The following is a 24544-nucleotide window of genomic DNA, read 5'->3' as shown; positions in this document are numbered from 1 at the left end:
ACCTGATCCTCCTGCCTTTGCCTCCCAAGTGCTGAAATGACAGTGTATGCCAACATGAAGGTTTTATGAAGTGATGGAATCAAAGTCAGGGCTTTATACACTAAACAAGTATCCCACCAAACGAGCTACACACCAGCCCTCAGCATCGACTATGATGAAATAAAATATAAACTCTAGAAAGTGTGAAGATGCGCTGCATCCTGCACAGTCCAGCTCAAGATGCATTCTTTATGTAACAATAATCAAGTATGTAAATCTCACTTAGCATGAAAATTTGCTTTCATATTTTATTAATGGTAAAACCATATGTATACCAAAAAACTTGTGGGGATTTTTTTTTTTTTAAATTTTAGTGTGCATGTGCACATACATGCATATATAGAGGCCAGGGGAGGAGCGTTGTGTGTCCTGTTTCATCACTCTTCAGCTCATTCCCTCACTGGAGTAGGAGCTAAGCTGAAGATAGAAGTCCCAGCTATCCTCTTGTTTCTACCCCCAGAGCCAGTGTTATAAGCGGGTATAGCCACATCTGGCTTTTTGTGTTGGTGTTGGGACTCAAACTCAGGAACCTGTGCTTGCTCAGCAGGAGCTCTTACCCACTGAGCCATCTCCTTCACCTTCAAAGAATTGTTTTAAAATACATTTGCGATTTATTATCGGTAAATACCCGATGTTTTACCTATTCTATACACCTGTGCACCCAGGTTGAGTAAAACCTCAGGCATAGAAAGGGTCTTGAGTGGAAGCTCAAAAGTTCTGACCTGTAGGAAAGGACTTCACTTCAATCTCAAGTTTAATTTTCTGACTATGGCTGCATTTCATGGCAAAATCTTCTTTAAACATATCCTTAATATTTCAAATATTAATATGTGCAAGTCCAAAAATGCCCGCACATCTTCCATAGATCTCGTAACTGCAGTAACAGCCTCTACTACAACGCCTAACAGCGTACACAAAGATCTAACACAAGACTTAGAGTCACATATTTCTGTATCAAATAGTTATTTTCATGAAACATGGATAAGAAATGACTCAAAATTTTCTTAAGAATACTGTAATTTTCACCTGGTCAAAGCTCTTAACTTCTAAAATAAGAGACTGAGACCGCTACATGACCAATGACAGGGGCTGCCATCTCTATGGTGACCCTCTCCTGAGGAGGGATGCAAATAAGATGGAAATAGCTCCAGGCAGGAAAAAGAAGAGCTTAGGAATCACCAAAGAGCTGTTTCAGCAGTGGCCAGAGGTGACATTTAACAGATCTTTCTCTTTTCCAAGAAACTATCATGATCTGGGTGTGGGGGTATAAGCCTGCAACTCTAGCATTGGGGACCTTAAGTCAGAAATACAGCATATCCAAGGTCAGTCTGAAATACAGTGAGCTTATCTAAAAAACGACAACAAGAAAAAACCAAAAAACCAAAAACTATGCAACCAACCAAGAAACCAACCAATCAATCAACCAAGAATCCAACCAACTCACCAACCAACCGACTGACCTCCAACCAACCAACCAAGAAACCAAGAAACCAACCAAGAAATCAAATACCAGGAAACTGACCAACCAAGAAACCAACCAACCATCCAACCGACAAACCAAGAATCCAACCAACCAATCAACTAGCCAATCAACCAACCAACCAACCAAGAAGCAAGCAAGCAATCAACCAAACAACCAAACCAACCAACGACCCCACAAAAGCTGTGTTAAGAAGAAAACAGAAGCATTTAATTCACAGTTGACAGCCATCCAGTTAAACACTCAAGATTCTAAATCAGGAGACATAAAGAACTGGAGCTATGTAGTAAGATCCTTGGAGCTTCAGGTCCACTCAACTCAACCAGCAGGTCCAGCCTAGAAACAGTGGCCTGCGGGGACCTTTCTTGAGAACTGCGGTGGGTTTCAAATTAGGAAGTTGGAAGGGAATGTTCTGGGGCAACTCCTTACTCGCTTCTGTAGTTCCTGTAGTTTACCCTCTGAATCTGATCCTCCTTTGTAAACACAAGGTAGGTATTAACTTGCCTCTTAGAATCTCATGGTTAAGCAACAAAGAGCATAAATGCCTTTTCTCAACAATCCCTCGATCAATACGCATTATTCTCCATTTTCACCGCCTCTATGTGTTGTGTGCACAGATTAAACACTTAGTCATTAACTCAACAACTACCTCAGGCTGACAATCGATGAGCAAGTGGGAAATGTAAATAAAAGACGGTAAAATCGCAGCGGGATAGGACAGCATACGTGAGGACGCTGGCCATTGCAGGGGGCTCAACACACAAAGCATTGCAGAAGTCAGACAACAGTGGGCAACCGTGGGTGCCGGTCTGGGAACCTGAGCAGCCAGCTTGCAGGTGACAGGCAGGGTCTTACCTTTGCAGTTTGGCTGAGCCTCGGGGAAGGTTCTGGGCCTGGCTCAGTGCTTCCCGAGTCTGGTGCAATAATATGCGCCATGGAAGCGTCACAGGTGCTAATTCTCCCATCTGCCTCCTGTGGAGAAAACAAAATCAGCTCCTGCTGCCAGGAAGCCCCTCTTCCTCAGCTGCTCACTTACAGTTTGCCTGCTTGCTAGGGAAGCCAGGTACATCGGTTAGTTCACTGTGTATGCATCTTTGAAAGTCTTTTGGCTGTAGTGTTTTTAAAAGGGCTTATTTACCTTATTATACTATTATATTTATGTGTATATACCTGTGTGAGATTATGTCAACCATGTGTGTATAGGACCCTGTCTCAAAAAAAAAAAACCAAACAAACAACAAAAAACTAGGTAAAAAAGGCAACAGTATTCACTCTTTAAAATTATTGTATTTCAATAAACTCACGATAAATATGTAAGGTAATGCATATATAAATGAATTTGATTTAGCCATTTCACAATCCATCCATATTTCAAAGCATCATGCTCTGTATCCTAAGCATGTATAATTTTGTCAAAAAAACATAACAGAAGCTTTTCCTGATCTAACCATTTTTTCAAACAAATCCTCTGATTTGCTATCTCTTATTTTTAGTCACGGGCCACTGTGAATGAAGACTTGGGGATGCTGAGGGCCAGGTGAATAAAGAGGATCTTGGGGAAAGAGCTCAGGCATTAAAGAGCCATGACAACCCCCAGGGTGACTCCCCCAGTTACCTGCACAATGGTGGCGGAGGTTGAGGATGCCCCATCCTCCTCCAGGTCCTTGCTATGCTTCCACGGAAGAGCCCAGGATGCAGACGGTGGCTCTGCCCTCCCATGTCCATCCTAAGACAGTGGCCAATCGGTCAGCAAAGGGAAATATTTCCTTTTCATCACCAGAGCGCTACTCAGCTCCTTCAAACAAGACTCCACCTACTGGGCAACTTTGCCACGGGCCCTGTTCTCCTCCTACCCTGTGCTCCATATAATTCCTGCACTAAATCATGTCTCCAAATGTGCATGCTTCTATTGAGCCTAACAAAATCCACAGTTTTCTTTATTAAAGGGTAATAAGCTCACGTCCCACAAAGGGGATTAATCAAAATTTGATCTGTTTTTGTAACTGTAAGCTTAAATGGGGTCATTTTATTTTTCTTGTCAGGAGCTCTCCTGCAATTGGATGAACGTGTAATTTTCGATGTTGTCAAAGACAAATTCTCTGCGTGTATCAGTTCTGAAGCTTTTAAACACCTGAAATGAAAACACATATGTGTCTTCTTCGCCTGGGCCCTGGGTCTTCCTCCAGGCTTGCAGTTTCTCCACCACAAAAGGATATAATTAGACCGTGAAGTTGAAGCTGTCTGGTGGTTAGAGTACAAAGTAAACTGTTGTCCTTCCCACCAACTCATTACACCAGATACTAGTGACACTCGGCAGGACAAAAGGTCTGCCCTGTGTGACAATGGAGCCATGAAATCATCTACGAAATGAGCAAAGACTGTCTTGTGGTCATACCTAAGTCCTATAAACTACTGCTAGCTTCTTTGAACGTAGGAGGAGCAACACTGGGTTTTGAGTTATGAAATGGAAACTGGTGCCAAGGTTAAGTCTTTTTCAATCACTCACAACGAAGCAGTAAGGATCAACTATATTAGCTGCAAACACAGCTCATATTCTTGACAATACCACTCTAAAACAAAAACAAATCTCCGACAATGCAAAACAACTATCTGCTAAAAACCACACCAGATCTCATTCTTGCCAAGTTCCAGAAGAGCATTCAGCAGTGTGAACATAAAAGAGGACTCTTTTACACAAACAAGCACCTCTGAGTTAGACTTATTCCACTCTCCCATGGCAAAGCGGGTTTAGATGAACCAAGCAATATTAATAATCGAATAAGTACTTCGGTCTCAATTTGAAGAAATCAACATTAACTTTAAAAGTCTCAGGTTGTCTTCTTTGGCATTCACTTAGAGATGTGGTCCTTGCCAGTTTTAACAAGAAGACCGTTTCCCCGGACGCTAGAGAGATGGCTCGGCAGTTAGTAGTATGTAGTGTTCTTGTGAGGACTGATTTGATTCCCAGCACCTATTCTTGGGTCTGTAACTCCAGTTCCAGGGGATCCCCTGGCCTCTGAAGGCACCTTTATTCATGTCATGGGTATGTATACACACACACACACACACACACACACACACACACACACACACACACCACACAAACCCTGGCAGATAATTTAAAAAATAATAAAATAAATCCTTTTTTAAAAAAAAACAGAAAAAAAAGGGTTTTCCTTACTTCACTCTTCACGGAGCTTTCTTTCACCTCCTCCTTGACCACGGGCAGGAAGGACATGGAGCTTGTTCTGGTCAGCTAAAAGGCACAGCACAAGAGCACCTGTAGGCAGGCTGCAGACTAGCCTCACATCCTGGCCTGGTTGCATTTTTAAGTAACTAAATCTTTATGCATTGTCCCAAATGTCCACCCACGCCCGAAGTCTCTGGGCCTTGTGCCTTTCGGTTCTCCCAGCCAAACTTCTCGCCTGTGGAATCCCTTTCATTTGCATGATCCCCACGGCCCCACCCCCAAACAACTGGAGTGTAGTTCCTGGATGCAGACTCAGAGTGGTCTCCCATGCTGAACCACGTTTGAGTCTGCTATGGGGCGACTAGTCTAAAGCAGATGCTTCAGAAGTGATGCCCTCCCACAGGTGTGTGGAATTTCATAAGCGTTGTCTTCAGGTGAGCTCAGATGTAAGAATGCTGGGTAGGGTCCAGGGCAGACACGCCCTGAGGATCCGAGCTCACTAGTAAACGACCTCGAGTGGAGTATTTTCACTTAAAAAATTCCTTTACTGTGGGCGGCCACATCGCAGGTGGCTCCAGTGGAAAGTTACCCATTCACTCTCCCGTGGAATGTGAGACCAGCCCTAAGCAAAAGTCACACCTACCTTCCTGCCTGAGACGCCCTGTTCGGTGACCCCGCCCTCTTCTGAGGGCAGCTCATCTCCCTCTCCTCCTTCTTGCTGCTCTTGCTTCAGGTGCTCGTGAAGGTTCAGTACAGCCGCGTTCAAGCCCACCAACAGGTCTGTCTTCTTCTGGTTGAGATTCAGAATCTGCTCCTCCAACCCTTCCATCTCTCCCTGTACAGAAAAAGTTGTGGGCATCATTTGAGGGAAACAGAAGACTTCTGGATGCTCCCAGGAGCCAGTGTCCTTTAGGACAAAGGATACTTACTGCCCTGGTCTGAGGCTACTTGGGCTTTGTAAACCCAGCAGCTACTTCCTGGTACAGTATAGTTCTTCTCCCTGGCTGGCACGGCGGAAGCACCTATGTTTAACCCGTAGGGTTCCTTAACTCCTCACAGGCCTGGCAAAGCAGGAGAGGCTCTGGGGGCTGCAGACAGCATGGGAACTTGTAACAAGGCCCACAGGTGACTGATGTGTAGCCAGGGCAGGGAGCCTGTGCCATAGTAGCTAACCACAGGACTCACAGAACCAGAATCCCCAGGCCAAAGCCCACAAGCCAGCACTTTGATGAACACATACATCCCACTTTGCACACAGAGTATTGTGACTAGCATTTGAAAAGCCCCAAGATAAAATAAAATTAGACACCTAATTTTTCATTATCTTTGAAGAGTCTTTGATACTACTCATTTGTTTACTTTGTCTACATTCTAAGCATCCAAAAAAATTAATCAATTAAAAGATGGTAACTTATTTGCAGTGACATTTACTCTGGGAATGATGGATGGACAGAAGATTCCAAGCTATATAACATTACTTCACGAACCATTATTAATATGTACAAGTAAGTTTTACTAGATACAGAAAAGCCCACTGTCTGCCTATCAGGATTATGGAATTATAGAATCCTGGATTTAGCAGGAATTGTGGGTGATGGCTATTCTGACCCTCCAGCATCCTTCGCCTGAGCTCCTTTTCAGAAACCTTGCAGTCATTCATAATTTCTCCCTGCCTGGGGTGTAGCTCCAGTGGCAGAGCGCTTGCTTGCTTGCTTAGCATGTGTGTTGTCATTAATTCCATCACAAACACACACACACACACACACACACACACACACACACACACACACACACACTTCTAAGACATCTCCCCTAAACTCTGCTTTCAATATTCATTAAATCATCAAATTGTGTATGGATGCATGTCCATGGATAAGTCAACCTCAGAGTCATCCATCCTTAAAAACAAAAAACAAACAAGAACAAAAATAGACAACCCCCAGGATCTTACTATGTAACTGGCTAACTCACTATGTAGACCAGGCAAGTCTCAAACTCAGAGATCTGTCTGCCTCCTTTTGTCATGCTGGGATTAAAGCTGTGTGCCACCACACCCAGTCTATCAATCTTATTTTTTGAAACAGAGTCTTACTGGCTAGAACCCAACAAGTTAGATTGACTGGCCAACAGGGTCCAGGAATCTCCCTGCCTCTGCCTCCTCAGGCTTCTATTACAAGCACATGCTGCAACATTGGTCTTTGTTGTTTTGTTTTGTTTTCATGTGGGATCTGGGGATTGAAACCAGGCTCACAAGCACAGTCACTAACCAAGTTACCTCACTATCCCCCAAATCATCAAATTTTACACACACACACACACACACACACACACACACACACACACACACACACACTCTAACATCACTACACATAAGAGTTCTGAAGTCTAGAGTAAAAAGGCAATTTCTGTCATGTTGCAGCTAGTGAGCGACAGAGCCAAACCCATGCTTTCCTATGACTCATGGGCTCTGGCATGCATGGCTGAACTAATGCCCTTCTTCTACCTGCAGGGAAAGTTCCCTCCTGGCAGAGTTAACTCTGAGCTGACTATGGTTCACGTTCCACTTTTAATGAATGTCACATATCAGCTGAAGATGCCCCCCCCCCCCCCCGCAAAAGCAATACCACAGCCCTTAGAATAAACTCAGGGAAACAGCGACCTGGTTTATGTAGGCACAGACAGGCACCAAGCCACCATCTGCACAGCGGTATCCGTAGCCCCCTGGGAGCTACTAGTGGTGTCCAAAGCTGAGAACCACAGCTCCCGACGTTAAAATCCTAATGTTGCTTAAATGTTACTGACCATTTTCACCGTTAGCACTTATATTGAGGGCACAAAGGGAATGGTGGCATCTTTTATGAATTGAGGTAGGTGACACCAATTAGGGTAGGAAAAGCTTGCCAATCTCATTTTAAAATGTCCTTGATGAAGACATACATGTTGGGGGTCAGTAGTAGAGTGCTTACCTAGCATAGGCGATGCCCCGTGGTCAGTCCCCACACTGCACACCTGAAAGCACACCTTTAACATTAGGGTGACAAAATGGGAGGTGTGTGTAAGCCATTGTGCTGTGTCCCAGGTACAATGACTGAAAAGTACTAGGAATGTGTATGCTGTGAGCTTTTCCTCACAGAACATTACTTTTACATGAAATAAGAGCTGACAAGCGTATGCGCTTCAATGGGGGTCGAGTTCTCTCAAGAAGCAGATGATACACACTGACTGTGGAAACACAGGGACTCTGGAAGTGACACGTGACTAAGGCAGTGTTCTTTACACGACCCAGTGCGGCATGATAACATCACCTGTGGTTAGGAGACACAGCACAGTCACAGTGCACAGAGGGGAGGGACCAAAGTAAGAAAATGAAGACCACCCTGACAAGGCCTCAGAGCCCACTCACAGTTAGCCCTACTTCCTGTTTGTTGAGGTGCAGTGTAGTGTTAAAAAAAAAAACAACAATAGCTGGGCAGTGGTGGCGCACGCCTTTAATCCTAGCATTCAAGGTAGAGGCAGGTGTATCTCTGAGTTCTAGGCCAACCTTGTATATAAGAGCTAGTTCCACAAGGACAGGCTCCAAAGCTACAGAGAAAACCTGTCTCGAACCCCCCCCCCCCAAAAAAAAAACAACAACAAAACACCCATGAAACCATGTAGTTCATGTGTTTCATCCCAGCACTCAAGAAGGCAGACACAGAGACAGGCAGATCTTTGTGAATTGGAGGCCATCCTGGTCTACAACAGTGAGACCTTGTCTGCCACCCAAAAGATAGATCAGCTTTACGCTCTTGAGCAAATCACTGTAGTTGGTCCATCTCATGAGTAACACAGTTACAGCAAATCATCTGGAAGCACTAAGAAAGACCTCTACTTTTTCTTGGGTCAGTTCTATTTGCCCCTTCTGTCCTAATGTTGCCAGCCAGGTGCTCTCCCTGTCTCCTCGGTCCACCAGGGCTCATGCAGGCCATGCGCCTGTGTTGTGTGATGTGCCCCAAAGACCTATATAAGTTGTCCTGAGCACAACAAAGGGGGCATTCTTGTTTCAAGGATGACTCATGTCTCTGTGTGTGTCTCTTTATGTGTTTAAATCTCTAGCCCCTTGCCCTACTGGCAAACGGTCCTGTAGTGCAGGCGGTACGCTACAGGCGTAGTACCATAGTACACAAAGTACAGGTGGATGGTACAGGTACCCTCATCCTACTGAGTCACTCACTCTCAGCCTGTATTATCGATTCAGCAGTAATGGGCTGTGTCACTTGGAGCCTCTTAACTTTTAAACAAGTTGCCCTCGGTCTCCCAGTTGGCAGATGGCAAAGCCTTGTCTTGAGAACCACATTAACTGCCTGCACATGCCCATTGGATGGCAGGAAAAACAGCTCTTGCCCTTGGACTCTATCGCACTGTTTCAATACAGATATGCCAATATAAAACCAAAGACCAGAAAGGCCCTACCCAGAGAGTTTTACAGCACTAAACTACAGCCTGCTATCTAAGATCCCTCATTATAACCATGGTCAGAGTTTCATTCCCCTGTAGTCCAGCCAGCCCGACTCCTACTCCAATACACTAGGCCAGGGTATCCAAACCTCCTCAGCTCCTTGGACACAGAGAAAATGCAAACCACCTGGCTGAGAGTGTGGGCACCTTAGAAGCCCCACCCCAGGGTTTAGAAGTGGTGGCCTGCTTAGTTTCTAGGACTAGATCTAAAGTTTAGAGGTCATAAAGGCATATCGATGACACCACAGAACCACCATTTCCTGAAATAAGAATGGAAAGAAAATAGCTCCCGTTGTAAGACAGATGTCAGGCATACCACTGTCGTACTACCAAAGATTCTAGACCCCACGGCTAAAGCCAGAGTCTCTGGATGAACGGAGAGATGAGTGAACCAGACCTACCTGTGATGAAGGCAGGTCAGCAACTTGCTCTCGTGACACATGTTCCGGGGAGAACTCAGCTGAATAATTATTTAACATCCGTTTCAGATTTTCTATTTCGCCATCACATTCAGCCGTCTGTTTTATGACAACCTATAAAATAACACCCATTGCCCCAAAGAAGAGTCACTGTTACCATCTAAGGAACAAACAAGCTGTATCTGTTACCATCTAACCCGTCACCAGTTCCAATATAATGCAAAGACTCTACCCACAGATTCCAATAGGAAACAGAATCTTTGGTTAATAATAAAATTCATATTACTTTATATGTATTGTGTATATGCAGAAGAGTGGGGATTGTCCTGGTAGAGGCCCGGGGACAGCGTGCTGGAGGCAGTTCCCTCCTTCCACTATGTGTATTCATGGATCAGACGTCGGTTGCCAGGCCTGGCATGCAAGGGCCTTCACCTACTGAGCCATCTTACAGGTCCCTGAATATCCCTGTACTTTACATTTGTATTCTAAATAAACACAACTTCCAAATATTGTTATATTCCAAATATCACCAGTATTTATATTTAAAAGCTAGACAGCAGCCGGGCAGTGGTGGCTCACGCCTGTAATCCCAGCACTCGGGAGGCAGAGGCAGGTGGATCTCTGTGAGTTCGAGGCCAGCCTGGTCTACAAAGGGAGTTCCAGGACTGGCTCCAAAAAAAAAAAAAAAAAGCTAGACAGCAAAGTTTGCCACGCTGGAGCCCAATTTACCTGTTCTACTAGACTCAGGGCGCCTCAGCAGGGCTTGGGGTACAGGTCTAATTAAACACTCTTAGCTTCTTATGCTCCTATTTCTAGTCTAGGGGGCTTATTCCGGGAAGCATTTTATAGCCTGCTAACAAAGTTTCTAAGTCTTATGAAATTACTGGTATGTCACGTACACCATTTAATAAAGTTTCAGAATTGTGTATATGCATGCACACACATGCACCTTATACCTTTCTGTGGGACCTAGGGATCAAACTCAGGTCACCAGGCTCTCAAGGCAAGCTCCTTTACCTACCGAGCCGTCTTGCTGACCCCATGTATTTATCATGCTAATATAAAAGGCACGTGGCACTCTCCACAAACAATGGTGACAGGCCTGATCCTGAAGGCACAGAGCACATTGTTTGACACTATGGTGTATTTGCCCAGTGTGACATCCTCCCTGCTGCCCTTAGAGTCAGTGCTGTGCACTTCATGAGTATAGTCTGAAGCTTTCAGAGCAGTAGGAGTTTGCAGAATGTGGCAAAGCTAACCAGAACCTGCCAGGGACTCTAATGTTTAGGGAACAGTATGGTGAGATTAAAAAACAAAATCGGGGGCTGGAGAGATGGCTCAGTGGTTAAGAGCATTGCCTTCTCTTCCAAAGGTCCTGAGTTCAATTCCCGGCAACCACATGGTGGCTCACAACCATCTGTAATGAGGTCTGGTGCCCTCTTCTGGCCTGCAGACATATACACAGACAGAATATTGTACACATAATAAATAAATATTTAAAAAAAAACAAAAAACAAAATCGGACTTCAAAAGTGAGTCTAGATATTGCTCTGGTGGGCTTCATAGGAAGCAAAATGTCTTTTGAAATGACACAGTTTCTGGCTAACGCATAATCCTTCTTGGTATTTAAAAACAATATTTAACCACAGTTTTAGCGACAGGCTAGAAATGAGTAACTATGTTCGTTGCACACACCTGTTCTCATGCTCACAGCAATGGGGGACAACCCGTTAGTCTCTACCAAAGTCATTTGTCTTATTTTCCACAATAAGGGGACTTGTCCTATCAGACTTGGGAACTAAAAGAAATGTACCATATTCTAAAAATTTTCACTACCAATGGCTTACTTGTTTTCTATACATGAGGAGCACATGGGATTCCCACGTACACAGTAAGATGGGAAATTTTCAAAGCAGTTTGATGCCTAACTTGACAGAAAAGGAAATACAACCCCCCCAACCCCCCGAATCATCCCCTTTTCTTCTTCTTGAAAGCACAGTTAGGGTTATTCTCTGGTCCTGACCAGAAACCCAGTTAGACAGAAGAGATTAAAAATGATGCATCAGATTTGGTCCTTTGTTCTTCACTTACAAACTATTTCTAAAAAGATAGCTTCCCTGGGTCTTAGGAGGAAAACAACATCAGCGGATCAGTAGTCACATCAGAGGACTTAGTCTTCCAATCAGGGAGCACAGGAGGCCCCAGTTTTAGAGGGTCAGGATATAGAGGGAATTGTAGAAGTAAGATACAACACTTTCCAAAGCAAGAGGAAGGGCGTCTCTGCCAAGAAGGGGAGATTGCCCGTGGAGTTCAAGATTCTTTTAACAATTCCTGTTCTGTGGGAGTGGCTGTTGCCCTAGGAATATAAACTACAATCATTCTGACTTGAGAGTAGTGGGGTAACAAACCTACAAGGGGGGCCCTTCTGAGAGTGATAGGAAGATGTCATGAGAAGGAAGAGACCCTCAAGATGGAGAAACAACAGAAGGTTCAAAAACTAAAATTCTTGTCTTATTGCCTAGGAACTAACCTTGATGCTAGTTAACTCTTCCATTTAAGACTTCCAACGCACATCTCCCTGAGATGGCAAATGGCCCAGGCTACACTATGTCAGGTGTTGGGGAATACTGATCTAATTCACAGGAAGTGACTGAGGTGGACAGGGAGACTGCTATGTGATGCTTGCTTTAGGTTCTCAGTCTCCAGAGGCTGCAAGGGCCTTAATGGGGTTTGAGTTCTTGTCCCCTCTGTTCCACTCACAAAGGTCTTTAACAGCTACAGTGATAAACAGACCATAGAATGCCAATGCGCTCAACCAGGGTAAGGGTAAGAACCATGGGGGTGGAAGAAACTCTTTATTTAGATCAAATAAATTCTTGGGGGAACAACTGCTTTCAATTAAACTTGAAAACTACACTGGTTAGTTGTGTTTTTCTGTCTGCTTAACACAGGCTGGGGTCATTAGGGAAGAAGAATCACAACTGAGAAAATGCCTCCATCAGATCTGCCTGCAGGGAAGTCTGTAGAGTATTTTCTTGATGGATTGTTGATGTGGAAGGACGGTCCAGCCCCTTGTGGGCGGTGCCACCCCTGGGGAGATGGTCCTATGCAGTATAAGGAAGGAGATTGACTAGACAGCCAGTAAGTAGCATCGCATCCACGGCTTCTGTTTCAGTTCCTGCCTCCAGCTTCCTGCCTTGGCTTCCCTCCTGGACTCTGACCCAGGATACGCTAGCCAAGTAAACTTTCTTCTCCTCAAGCCATTTTATCACCGCAATAGAAGCCAAAATATGAGAAGAATGAAACCAACTTTGACGGGACATTTTCGCGCAGTACGCTGGCTCTCGTCAGACACCGGCTCACCTTCAACAACTCATTCTGCTCCTGCGCCACATTTTCCAGCAGCTTCACATCTTGTAAAAGCTCATGTGTCCTCTGAAACACAGGCAGGGGTTTGCTTGCTGTCTGGGGTAACCTCAGCTCCATTTGGTAGGTCATTATCTCAGCAATAGTTTTTTTCATGGCATGGATGTTTTCAAGTATGACCTTGACAGCCGAAAGGAAGTCCCATACATGAATGAAAACAGAAACAAAAACAAACAAACAAAAACCCACAAAAGCACATGCAAGTTTACTTAGTGCAAGTTAAAATATTTATAATTTCATGTTGGTCTTTAATGTGCTATTTCAATTAAAAATATTTTCCTCACTTCCCCTCTCTGTATGGAATTGTGACTTCGCTCTGTATGCTGTTACTAGGCAGGTGCTGAATCTTACTTTTAAAGCAACTGTACCTAACCCAGGACTTCCTGCAGGAGTCCTGGAAAAATGCTCCCTGAAGTGAACAGAAGTATCTAGCCAAATTTCATTATATACCTTATATATAGGACCTTGTTTAACCCTGAAAGGGAAGTACACCAATCTCACTTTCCCAGAAGGAAAAAGACCCAATTAAACTTAGACAGCAAGAGGCAGGGGTAAGATCAGAACTCAGGTCTGCCTGATCCCGAAGGGTCTGCTGTGGCTCACGAGGCTGAGTGGGAAGGTCAGTGCATTTGCTGAGATACTGTGCTTAGCGCTCAGCAAGCCATAACTGGCTGATGGTCTCAGCACCGACACACAGAGATAAAAGAGAATCCAGGGAACATTCAAAGCCAGTAAACACTACAGCTGGGGCCAGAAACCCTCTACAGACTCTTGTAGGTGCTCAGGGTCTTGGGAGGGCAAAGCTTAAATAACGAAGTAACCTGCAGGAAAGCTGCTGCTACATAGGGAACATGATAAATATGATTTAAACGATTTTCATGAAACTGGCTGGTCTTCCACCCGGGCTCAATTTCCAGCACCCATAGGGTGGCTCACAGCTGTAACTCCAGTCCTAGGGGATCCAATACTCTCTTCTGGCCTCAGGGGGCATTTTGGGCTTGTGGTACACACACATGCATTTAGGAAAACAATAAAAAAATACCTAAAATTTTAAAAATATTTTAAAAGTATTTTCATATTTATATACAGCTGTTCCCAGCTTTATTTGCTATGATTCTAATGAGTTCAGCACTAGGTCATACCCTATGACTACATATTTTTAGGCAGACAGTAGGTATTGTGAGAAATACCTCCCCATGCTTGAGATGTTCTTCAGGAGAAAAATCAAATATTTCTTTGGATAACAGGATAGCTTTGATTTTCGCGACCTTTTTTTCCATTGATTTTACTTCGGACTCGATGGCAACCACATCCTAGAAGGTTAGCAAAAAAGACACATACTTATATGCTACATCGCTGCCCAGCAATAATCCATAATATATTGTTATTAATTCTATTCTCATATTTAACCACTTACACTGCTTAAAAACTAACAGATCATTACATGACTTTTTAATAAAAATATTAGTTAGCCAGGCACTTGGGAGACAGAGGCAGACGAATCTCTGTGAGTTCGAGGCCACTGTGATCTACAAAGAGAGCTCCAGAACTGTCAGGACTATTACCCTGTTTCAAAAAACAAAACAGAAGTTAGTCTACACTGCACTAGAAAGCACTGTGAAGTTAAGATATTCACAGGGCCAAGTTTCATTTACTCCTGAGACCAAAGATTGGCATGCTTCCAAATCGACTTCTAAAACACATTCTCAGTTATCTACAAACTCTTTAAATTTATCTTTGGAATGTGTTTAAATACACAAGTACGAGTGGGTCTGGTATTTTAGTAATTCACGTCACTTTAGTTAAAAAAGAGACGATAAAGTCATCCTTAAGTAACTGACCAGGGGCTGGAAAACCCCAGGATTTTCACCCCCAATGAGCTCTTGCCGAGCAGAACGCTGCAGAGTGATGTCATGACCTACTCAGATTACTTCAAACACTAGACTCTTGTCTAATGGCTAATTCTCCCAGTGTCAAGGTCCATAAGTGGGCCAAGAATCTTAAAGTGAAATGCTAGAAAAAGAAGTTAAAAATACGTGAGGAAAACCCACACATTGACGTGCGCTGATTGACTGAGAGCTGGAAATTGAGCTTAAAGTTCAAGACAGATGCAACCTAAAAATAAGATGATTCAATTGACAAGGGAGATTTTAAAAATGAATGGGTTAGGAAGGCTGAAGCTTTCAAATTATAGCAGTTTGGAGTTACTCAATACTGAAAAAAGTCTTTATGAATCAATACCAGCAGTAACTATAGGCACATATCTAAATTATGATAAGCCAGATTACATTAAGATTTTTTTTCACCTACTGTTTAATAAGAAGCTATGCCAAACTATAGAATGCACCTTAAAGTCATTTCTGTCAAAAATCACAGAAGCATGCTACCACTTTGTCAAAAGCTTCAGCAATCAAGAATTGACCCCAGGGATTGGGTCAGAGTGTGAACAGCAGGATTATTTATCAGGTTTCTTCCTGTTGGAGCTAGGCCACTTCTAGGGGAAGAATGGGGTCATGCATCTTGCTGTGGTTGTACAAAGTAAATTATAACCTCAGAAATAGCATCCATTAAAAATGTATCTACCTAGTGTGCTTCCACAGGATTTGGGAGCGATTCCTGGTAAAGTACACAGTACATGGGAACCCACAACTGTGTGGTCACTTACGTCTGCCACCTGCTGGATGTGTGGAAGGTTCTCCACTATCTGCTGCTGTAACGCTGCCACCTGGCCACTTAACTCTTGGATGGACTGGATTAAGTCGTCAGTTTCAAAAATGAGCGACAGGTCTTCTAGATCTGTGAACACTGAATGTAGAAGGTTGTACTTCTGCTCAGAATCTTCCAGAGCCATCTAGATAAACAAGGAGAAGAGGGGGGAACACCAAGATGATGAAACGGATCTATCAAGGCCAGATCCATGGAAGTGTAAAATTGGTCTCAAAGTTGCCAGGTCCCTGTCATTTCTGTGTTCAGAATGAAGCCAATGAACACCCTACCACTGTCAGTGGGGGTTGACTTGAGCGTATGCTGACAGACTCCGTCAGATAATAAATGTTGGTTGTCTGGTGTTTCCAAGTTTTCCTGTAACTTGTTACACAACATTAGTGAATGCACAGAAGCAACCCAAGCATCTGTTAGCTGGCAGATGAAGAAGCAGGTGGTCTCCGTAGCGGAAACGGTACTTGACAACAGAAAGGATGAACTACTGACGGCTGTAATAACGGAATGAATTACAGGCACATCATGCTAAGTGAATGTGCAATTAAAATAAACAAAAATTGGCTGCTGGTGGTGATCCCAGCACTGGGGAGGCAGAGGCAGGCGGATCTCTGAGTTTGAAGCCAGCCTGGTCTACAGAACTAGTTCCAGGACAGCCAGGGCTACACAGAGAAACCCTGTCTCAAAAAACAAACAAAAAAAATAAGAAAAACAAAAAAATGAGTTAAGAGACTTGCTAGTTTAGGCTGGGCTTTGAATTTTTGATTTGCCTATCTATCCTTCTAGCCACAGGCTTTATAGTGGATTGCTACTATGCCTGGCAAAATGAACCTTCTCATGTTCAGTGGAGAGCACTGACAGCCTCTGAAATAAATAGAGATGGGGTAGGAGGGCACAGTAAGATGACAGAAAAGAGAATGAAAAAAAAATACAGATATGCTAGCACTTGGGAGGTGAAGGCAGGGGGATTGGGAGTTAAAGGTCAATCTGCTCTAAGTGAGACCTTGTCTTCTAGCCTCTGCTGGCACTGTGTGTGCATGTATAAACACACACACACACACACACACGTGGCACACTCAGATACATGCAGGCAAAATACTGATACACACAAAAATAAATAAATCTTTCAAAAAAAGGTGAATCACAAAATTGATTAAAAATAGAAAAATGATGTGCTCTAGGGATGTGGAGAAACAACCTAAAGTGTGGGGGGGGGGGCAGACAGACTGGGGAATGAGGGACAAAGGAAACCCATACAAGGAGAAGAAAAGAAATAAGTGGATTAAAAACGCAATCTCTTGACAGCTGATGCCATATGACAAAAATGTGCCACCAAATCTCAACTGTCAGGGAGGTGAAGTCGGCCACTCAAGGAAACACTGTGCCATCTTAAATCTATAAAGGACTCAGAGCATCTTTGAGGTCTGGTTGCTATAGAAACTGTTTTGAACCAATTCCTTAGCGACTCTTTCTCTAATTATGAGAGAATGAAAATCCACATTTACAATCAATCCAGTCAGTTCCTGGCACTGGACAATCCCCGGCAGCCATGGCCCCAAGAAGGGAAACACGTGGTCCATTGGCTCGGCCTCTCTGATGGGCACAGTGAACCTGAGGGATTCCCGGAAGGACAGGGTCTTCCAAAGCACGGCATACCAGGCCTGACTTCCATTTCTACTGCCTGGTAATTATGATGAACCTGGTTTCTCAAAACCAAAGACATATTGTTATGTTCTGGGGCTCGGGCCTGCTATCGAAGCCACAACGCTGCAACTGGCGGTCATGGGGGGCAGAGGGGCTCACAAGGCCTCACTCCTTCCTGAGGAGAGGTTGTCAGGGGTTGCATTTTCGTCTCTACTGTCATCTCTGATAAGTTGACCATGCTCCCGTTAACACCCCACATCTCCTTGCTGATTTTTTTGTTTGTTTTTTTAAAAACATGTGGGAGAGGGATTATTGGAAAGAAGGGGTTCAGTGGGAGGGGAAATGTATGGAAAAGGGTAATGGAAGGACAAATGACCAAAATCATTATATACATGCGTGAATTAAACTGTCAAAGTTCCCTGAGAGTCGGCACACAGAAGCTGTTCAGAGGCAGCCAAGGCTGCACCTCACGCTGATAGCTGGACTTAGCAATGTGTAAGAGTCACCCAGGCGGTACTGGTTTTGCAGGCATGAAGGGGTCATGGACAGCAGCTGAGGCTCAGCCCTGTGAGAAGTCAGCAGAGGCTATTGCAGTTTAAGGCCCAGGTTTGAAAGGGTCATGCCGAGAAATGGAGGCTTGGCACTATGAAGAGAGTCTAGAAGAGGTGATAGTACAGCCCAGTTACAGCAGAAGACCCCTGCATTTGGGAGATGCCATCACCATGGGATGACCATGCTATTCATGGCGACAGCAGTGGAGAGAGGAGCCTGTCCACATAGAGGGCGGAGCTGGAGAAGTGACCCAAGCTCTCTGGAGGAACCCAGAAGATCGTGAGTGGATCCCAGATCCTGGACATTGCTTAGATCTGTGTGACTGTGCCTTTCCCTCTTGAAGTAAGAAAGTATTTAACTTACTTTTTTTTTTTTTAAATTTTACAGGAGCCCACAGTTGAAAGACTAAATTTTTATAGAGATTTTAGAGTTTAAAAGAGATCTTTGGATTTTTTTTTTTTAGTGAATTTTAAAGTGTTTGAACTTGTAATGACTGTGGGAATTTTTAAGCTTATAAGATATTTTACATCGTGGCGTTATTAAAGTGTGATTTGGGGGATGTACAAGAAAGGAAAGATTGTGGCTTATCAATGATGTGTTTGGGTGTCAAGTGGAAAAGGGGTCGATTGTGCTGACTTGGTGAAAACCCCAGAGGCCCTACCTGGAGGGTGCTGGCTCGGTGGCTCAAGGTCTTTGATGAGTCATAGCAGGCAGGAGTGGCTAGCAGATGGCCGGTCTTCTCTAGCCACGCCTCTGTGTTTTTCACAAGATCACTATATTCTTCCATCTTGATTGTGGCCTGTGGAACAAAACGGGAAGCAAGCTTGCTGGAGGCTAGTTACCAGGCCAGACTGATCTCTAATCAAGAGGAGAGCTAACTAATGTTGGCCAGTCGCATGCCAGGCTCCAGGAGAAGAACTGTCCAACTTGTCCAGGATTTAAATAGTTCCTGTTAGGCCTTGACAAAGGTTCCCAGTCAGAGCTGCGACTAGCCTTGCCCCATTTCTGCCTCATTCTGAACATAGGGCTTACGCTTTCTCCTCGATTTCAGGACCTGGTCCTGTCATATCCCATTTCAGGATCCTGTCCTACAGGATCACACTTGGGATTCACCAAACACAGCCACTCTTTAGAACAGAAGTAAAAAGGGACCTTGTTCCCAAATGGCACCTCTCTCATTGCAGGCTCCCTCCCCAGGCTCTGGGACAGCACACCCTACATGCTCACTCTTGGGTCTCCGTTTACCTAGGGAAGCTCAGCTGCCTGGACTCCTGCTGTGGGCTCACTATGGCACCTAGGAAGGGGACAAGGATGGCCACAGCATGACACTACTGGCCACCCCTGAATGTCACCCTCTGTGGAGCCGCCACGCTAAGCAGCTATCAGGTTTCATGACTGCACCTTGTTGAGCTGTGAGGTTCTGGATTCTGCTCTCTGGGACACTTGCTGATGCCGCTGGAAAGGAGCCATGAGGTTATCCATCCATTCTTGAGCCTGCCCTGGGTCCTGCTCGACAAAGTCCTGAACTTCAGAGTCCAGCTCATTCAGCTTGGAATGCCAGAGGTCGAGTTCATCCCATATTTTCTGGAGAAGGAAATGTGAAGTCAGTTTCAATGAAGATGCCACGGGGATAATGACCAGCTTGCACACGGCACTCACTTGCATGTGGCAATGCTAACAGACAACGTCACTGGCACGCTTGTACACTTGTTCATTCACACCCAACAACCATTTGTGGTCTAAACCGGGAACCACTTTCTAATTCTAACCATTCACTTTGGTACACGTGAGCCGCTGCGGGACAGGAAAAGCTGGAGGGTAAACAAGGATGACAAGGATGACTAATAGCAGACAAGGCTCACACGGCCCCTAATGGGCAAAAGCCAGGAGGTCCACAGGAGGTGATTAAAAGGCTAGTTAAGCAGGGTGTGATGATGAGTTCCTTTAGCCTTGGCTCTCAGGAACTTGAGACCAGCCTGGAGGACCTGAGGAGTCCATCTCCCAAAGCAAAACAAAATAAAAAAGAGAAAGGCCTATGTAGACCTTTCTGCGGGTGCATACCCGTACAGGCACACATGCACACATGCACACACAAGTCCGGAAGACAACCTCGAGCGCAAAAATAGAACGAACAACAATGCCTACCGCCTAGGAAGTGGTGTGGCGTTTGAAAATTCCCAGCATGCATTAGCGGTCGACAAGCGCTTTTGACTCAAGAAAAAATAGTCTGGATTCTAATATGAACTTATGTGGGCAGAGGGAGATTTCAAAGGTAAAATTTTCCAATCGTACCTAATACTTGTATAATAACCAGCTTGGGGAAACAATACCTGACTTGCTAGGTCTGGTTCTTCTTCTTAAGAACCAAGGCTATGTCTACCAATGAATGACCTATTACATTAGGACTTCCTAAAGCTGTGGATGGCAGTACAAACTCACAGGCAGGTGTTTACCTCAGACTTGGAGGTAGAACAACACTCATCTACGCTTTTACCTGAAACTTTGTTTCCTAAGCAATTTCGCAAGGGAAATCGGTTTGGAGATTTTCATGTCTTGTGTAACCTTGGCGACCTATAGGAAACCTGGTACTGTTTCTCAGACCTAACTTGACTCACTTTGTAAGTCAGTCATCCCATGGCAAGAAAGATCCTTCCCGTCCCTTTGTGGGAATGTCATTTCCTAGTCAGAGGGGCCAGGGGCGGGACAAGTGCCTGTCTGTCAAAGACTGAGAATAACGCCTCCATGCACCTGACCAATCGTGCCTCTGAGCTGGCCTCTCATCACGGATGTCCCAGGGATTTGGTTTAGGTATTCATTCATTCCTTCTTAAAATTTTATTATTTATTTGTTTGTTTGCTGAGACTGGACCTCAGTCCATGTTGGCCTCAAACTCCCCTATGCAGCCAGGAATGACCTCGATCCCTGCTTCCACCTTCTAAGTCTCTGATGACTGGCATGTACCACCATGTCCTGTTTTATGCTGTGCTGGGGCTCAGACCCAGGACTTTGGGTGTGCTAGGCAAGCACTTTACCAACCAAGCTAATGCTTAGGCCTGGCTCAGGTTCTCAGAGCTTCAGGTCCATCCAAAGAACTCATCTTTGGCTGACTTGAGTGATTCATGTCTGGGATGCGGGTCCAGGGCTGAGAAAGAATGCCAAATGCCGAAGCCACTTCAAGGAGCACGTTACCTTCTGAATTTCTTGCGCTTCCTCGATGTTTTTGCTTTTCTGTTGCAGCATCTTCTCAATGCAATGAAGCCCATGGCTAATGTCTTCCATCTTCCTCCTCATGACACACGACGGGGAACTCTTCGAGATTTCATGGCTCATCTGTGACAAGGGAGAAAGTAGGGTTGGTATGCAGACAGCTTTGGCTCTCCATTCTCAGGTTCAAACATCGCAAATATCACTCCCTCTTCTGACTTGTAAAATATTTTAACATGGTGGGGGCACATCCCAAGCACACTGTGAATATATAGGTGACATGGTAGATAGTCAGACTATACTAAATATTAGCTGTGTTTCCTGACCTTTCCAATATAATCCAGAAATATGTTTAATCAAATAAGTAAAATTCATGTTACATTGGGAAGAATTACCTGGGGGGGGGATCCTCTGGAGTATCAAATGATAAAAAAGAATTTCTATAGGAGAAAAAAGCTACTTCAGACACTCAGAACTTTATGAGAAAATCTTCTACCTAGCTCTGGGTTCAGGAAGATCAACTTTATTCTTAGGTTAATTTAAACAAATGTAATCTCCACTTGCCCATACAGTTAGGCAAAACCTCCCCCAAGTACTATGTCTAAAGGGTGGGGAGCCTTGTTTTTTTTTCTACGCTATTTCTAGTGTATGTTCCCAGCAACCAGAACTCTAGCTGCTGAGGACAACTTTTTTAAATCTAAATGATTTTCTTAAGAAAATAACTTGTGCTAGGAAAGATGAGGAGTATTAAATATACTGTTTTCCCAAAGAGCTGATCAGTGTGTTTTCTTGTTTTTAAGATACCGTTGATAAGTAACCACAAAATACCCATATAATATTATACACACTAGCTAAGGTGAAAATAAGATAGAAAAGGACGCATTTGTGGAAGTCAAAACCTGGGCTAATGGCTAACTCAGCATCAAGACCCACACATCAAAGTGTTGGCGGAACTTGACCCTAGACGCCCTCAGTTCCCAGACTCTGTAGCAAGCTCGAGTCTCAGCAGGCTGGGGATACTGTCATATCGTATCTTTATTCATAGACCATACTATAATAAAGATCATGGCTTTAAAAATATCAATTTAGGATTTTTAGCTAAATTTTATGTGTATGAATATTTTGCCTCATGTATGATGTTCACCAAGCGTGTGCCTGGTGCCTGAGGAGGCAGAAGAGGGCATCAGATCCCTTGGAATTGGAATTAAAGATGATTGTAAGCCACCATGTAGGCCCTAGGAAATGAATGAGCAACAAGTGCTCTTAACCACTGAGCCATCTCTCTGGCCCCTCAACTCCCGCTTTCCTCTTGTATTAATGTTTTTCCTGTTGCATGTGTAACACAGTCAAACAAACCGAGTTAGCCAGTATGGGCAGTGACATACTACCATTTGGGCACTCTGGGCAAGATTATGATCAGGGGTAAGCAGCCATCTGAATTACATACAAGATACTGTCTGCGGCAGTGGCCTGGACCCTTTAATTTCCCTGAGACCCATGACACAATAAAAATCAGTTCCATTTGTCACAAACATACAAGTTTACAATGGAAAATTTCACTCTTACACCTGAAAGACTGCTTTTTTATTAACTTACTTTGTAGGGGTTTCCACATAAAGTCACAAAAATAACTCTGAGTTTCTCTCAAACTATTTGGGAGTCTTTTAAAACAGATAATAATGATCCGTGAGAAAAGTTCTAATAGGTTGCTGTATGTTTAATCAAAATCTATTCTCACACAGAAAGAGGAAGCATAATTACATGCAGAGCACATGTTCTAGGAAATCTGTCCGAGAAGCTAATGACACGTGCTAGCATCTGAGGGGTTTGTTGTTTCATTTGTTTTGTTTGAGACAGGGACTGACCCTGCAACCTCAGCTGGCCCCTGCCTTAGCCGGTGATGTACTGGGATTACAGGAGTAAACCACCATAACCAACATTAACATCTGAGTTTGAAATCTGATTTTTGCATGTATCCCCATTTTATAAGAAAATCTAGATATTTCTGTATATCTATATGGTTGGTTGAATACAATACTCTATTCTCAGGCCAATTTAAACACAAAGGTATTCTCCACCTCCCTACCGTCTAGGGGAAACAACCTTCTCCAAGTACCTACTTCCTCAGAATAGAGAGCCCCATTTTTCCCTGTGCTGTTTCTGGTGGTGACCTGTTATAATTATCAAGTTATAGGCATTCTAAGCTTAAAAACAAAACACAAAACTTTCCTTATGGAAACTGAACCAAACACAATTTTGTTTTGCTGGTCTGAGTTGCCCTAATAAAACTGTCTCGCTGAGTGCCTGTGTTTCCAGCACAACGGAACAATTCACAACCTCTCTTCAGACCTGAACTCTGAAGTAAAAAAACTTTCCCCAGGATGCTTCGCCATCAACATCACTATTAAAGACACCACATGCTGAGTGTTACTTTGAGTAAAAAATATAATCTGTATTTCTACAGTCCTTGGTTAGTCTTTCAAAATGTTTTGGGGAATACATTCTAAAGAAAAACATTACAGATGTCCCCATTTAAAAAAAATTTAGAATAAATAATATTTTTAAACCATGATAATAATAATAATCCAAGTAAAAGATAACAAGAATTATTAAAATGTAAGCATCTAAGACAACTGGTGAAAATAAAAGATAATCTGAAATCCTGTTATCTATGCAGTTACTTCAAGCACCTTTATCTCAAACATGCGCTCCATGAAACCAGTCGGAGCCTGCAACTAGCAAAGTGACAGTGACATCAGAGGGTATTCCTATTTCCGCCCGTGCCACCCCACCATCAACGGCACCACGCAGACACCATCATCACCTTCTCATCCGCATCTTCCAGCGCCTTCCTGCAGTCTTCCACCTGGGAGTCGATCTCCGCGGGAACTATGCTGTACATTTCTGAATACTTGATGCGTAGTTTTTCCATGATGTTCTCGAAAGTCAGCTTGCCTTTCTCGAGAACGCTTCGCAGCTCCTGAAACCATCAACAGAGACTCAATACTTACAGAACCTGGGAAAAAGTCTAGCCCAGGGGGAAAAAAAAGCAAACAGGCTTTCCATGGTCCTCTCAACTTAAATAAGCCAACTTTACATGACAAAACCTCCCTATTGATACAAGCAGATTAAGCCCCAGGGTTTAGTCAGATGATGCTTTCTAATTTGTGAGAATTGAACTTGATCGCTCTTCGTGGTGTCAGACTATTGTGGCAGAAAAGCATTAGGGCAGCCCCAGCCTCTCCAGCACCTCTAGGATCGACTGCCCGTCAGCTGTGGCCAGTGGGCTAAAAAGCAACAAGGGGCCAGACGTTTCAAAGAAGGTTTTTCCGTGTTGTTATTAACTTGTTGCTATTTCTGCTTCTTCCTTCAGTA

The 24544-nt window shown here is 44.0% G+C and overlaps 1 protein-coding gene across 2 annotated transcripts in view; it reads right to left on the bottom strand.

The window, feature by feature from the left end:
* The window catches only part of Syne2 (spectrin repeat containing nuclear envelope protein 2), a 294128-nt gene that overhangs the window by 96435 nt on the left and 173149 nt on the right, over positions 1-24544 (bottom strand). For both annotated transcript variants that reach the window (XM_026779484.1, XM_026779485.1), the window contains 12 exons: positions 23994-24149; positions 21155-21295; positions 19367-19549; positions 18627-18764; positions 15717-15902; positions 14242-14364; positions 12989-13171; positions 9608-9739; positions 5353-5544; positions 4701-4775; positions 3135-3245; positions 2375-2491 (listed from right to left, as the gene is read on the bottom strand). In XM_026779484.1, the coding sequence (XP_026635285.1) occupies positions 2375-2491; positions 3135-3245; positions 4701-4775; positions 5353-5544; positions 9608-9739; positions 12989-13171; positions 14242-14364; positions 15717-15902; positions 18627-18764; positions 19367-19549; positions 21155-21295; positions 23994-24149 (1737 nt within the window). The remainder of the gene's footprint in view (positions 1-2374; positions 2492-3134; positions 3246-4700; positions 4776-5352; positions 5545-9607; positions 9740-12988; positions 13172-14241; positions 14365-15716; positions 15903-18626; positions 18765-19366; positions 19550-21154; positions 21296-23993; positions 24150-24544) is intronic.

This window comes from Microtus ochrogaster, chromosome 1, assembly GCF_000317375.1.
Source record: "Microtus ochrogaster isolate Prairie Vole_2 chromosome 1, MicOch1.0, whole genome shotgun sequence".
Classification (NCBI taxonomy): Eukaryota; Metazoa; Chordata; class Mammalia; order Rodentia; family Cricetidae; genus Microtus; species Microtus ochrogaster.
This window is presented reverse-complemented; position numbering and strand designations above follow the sequence as displayed.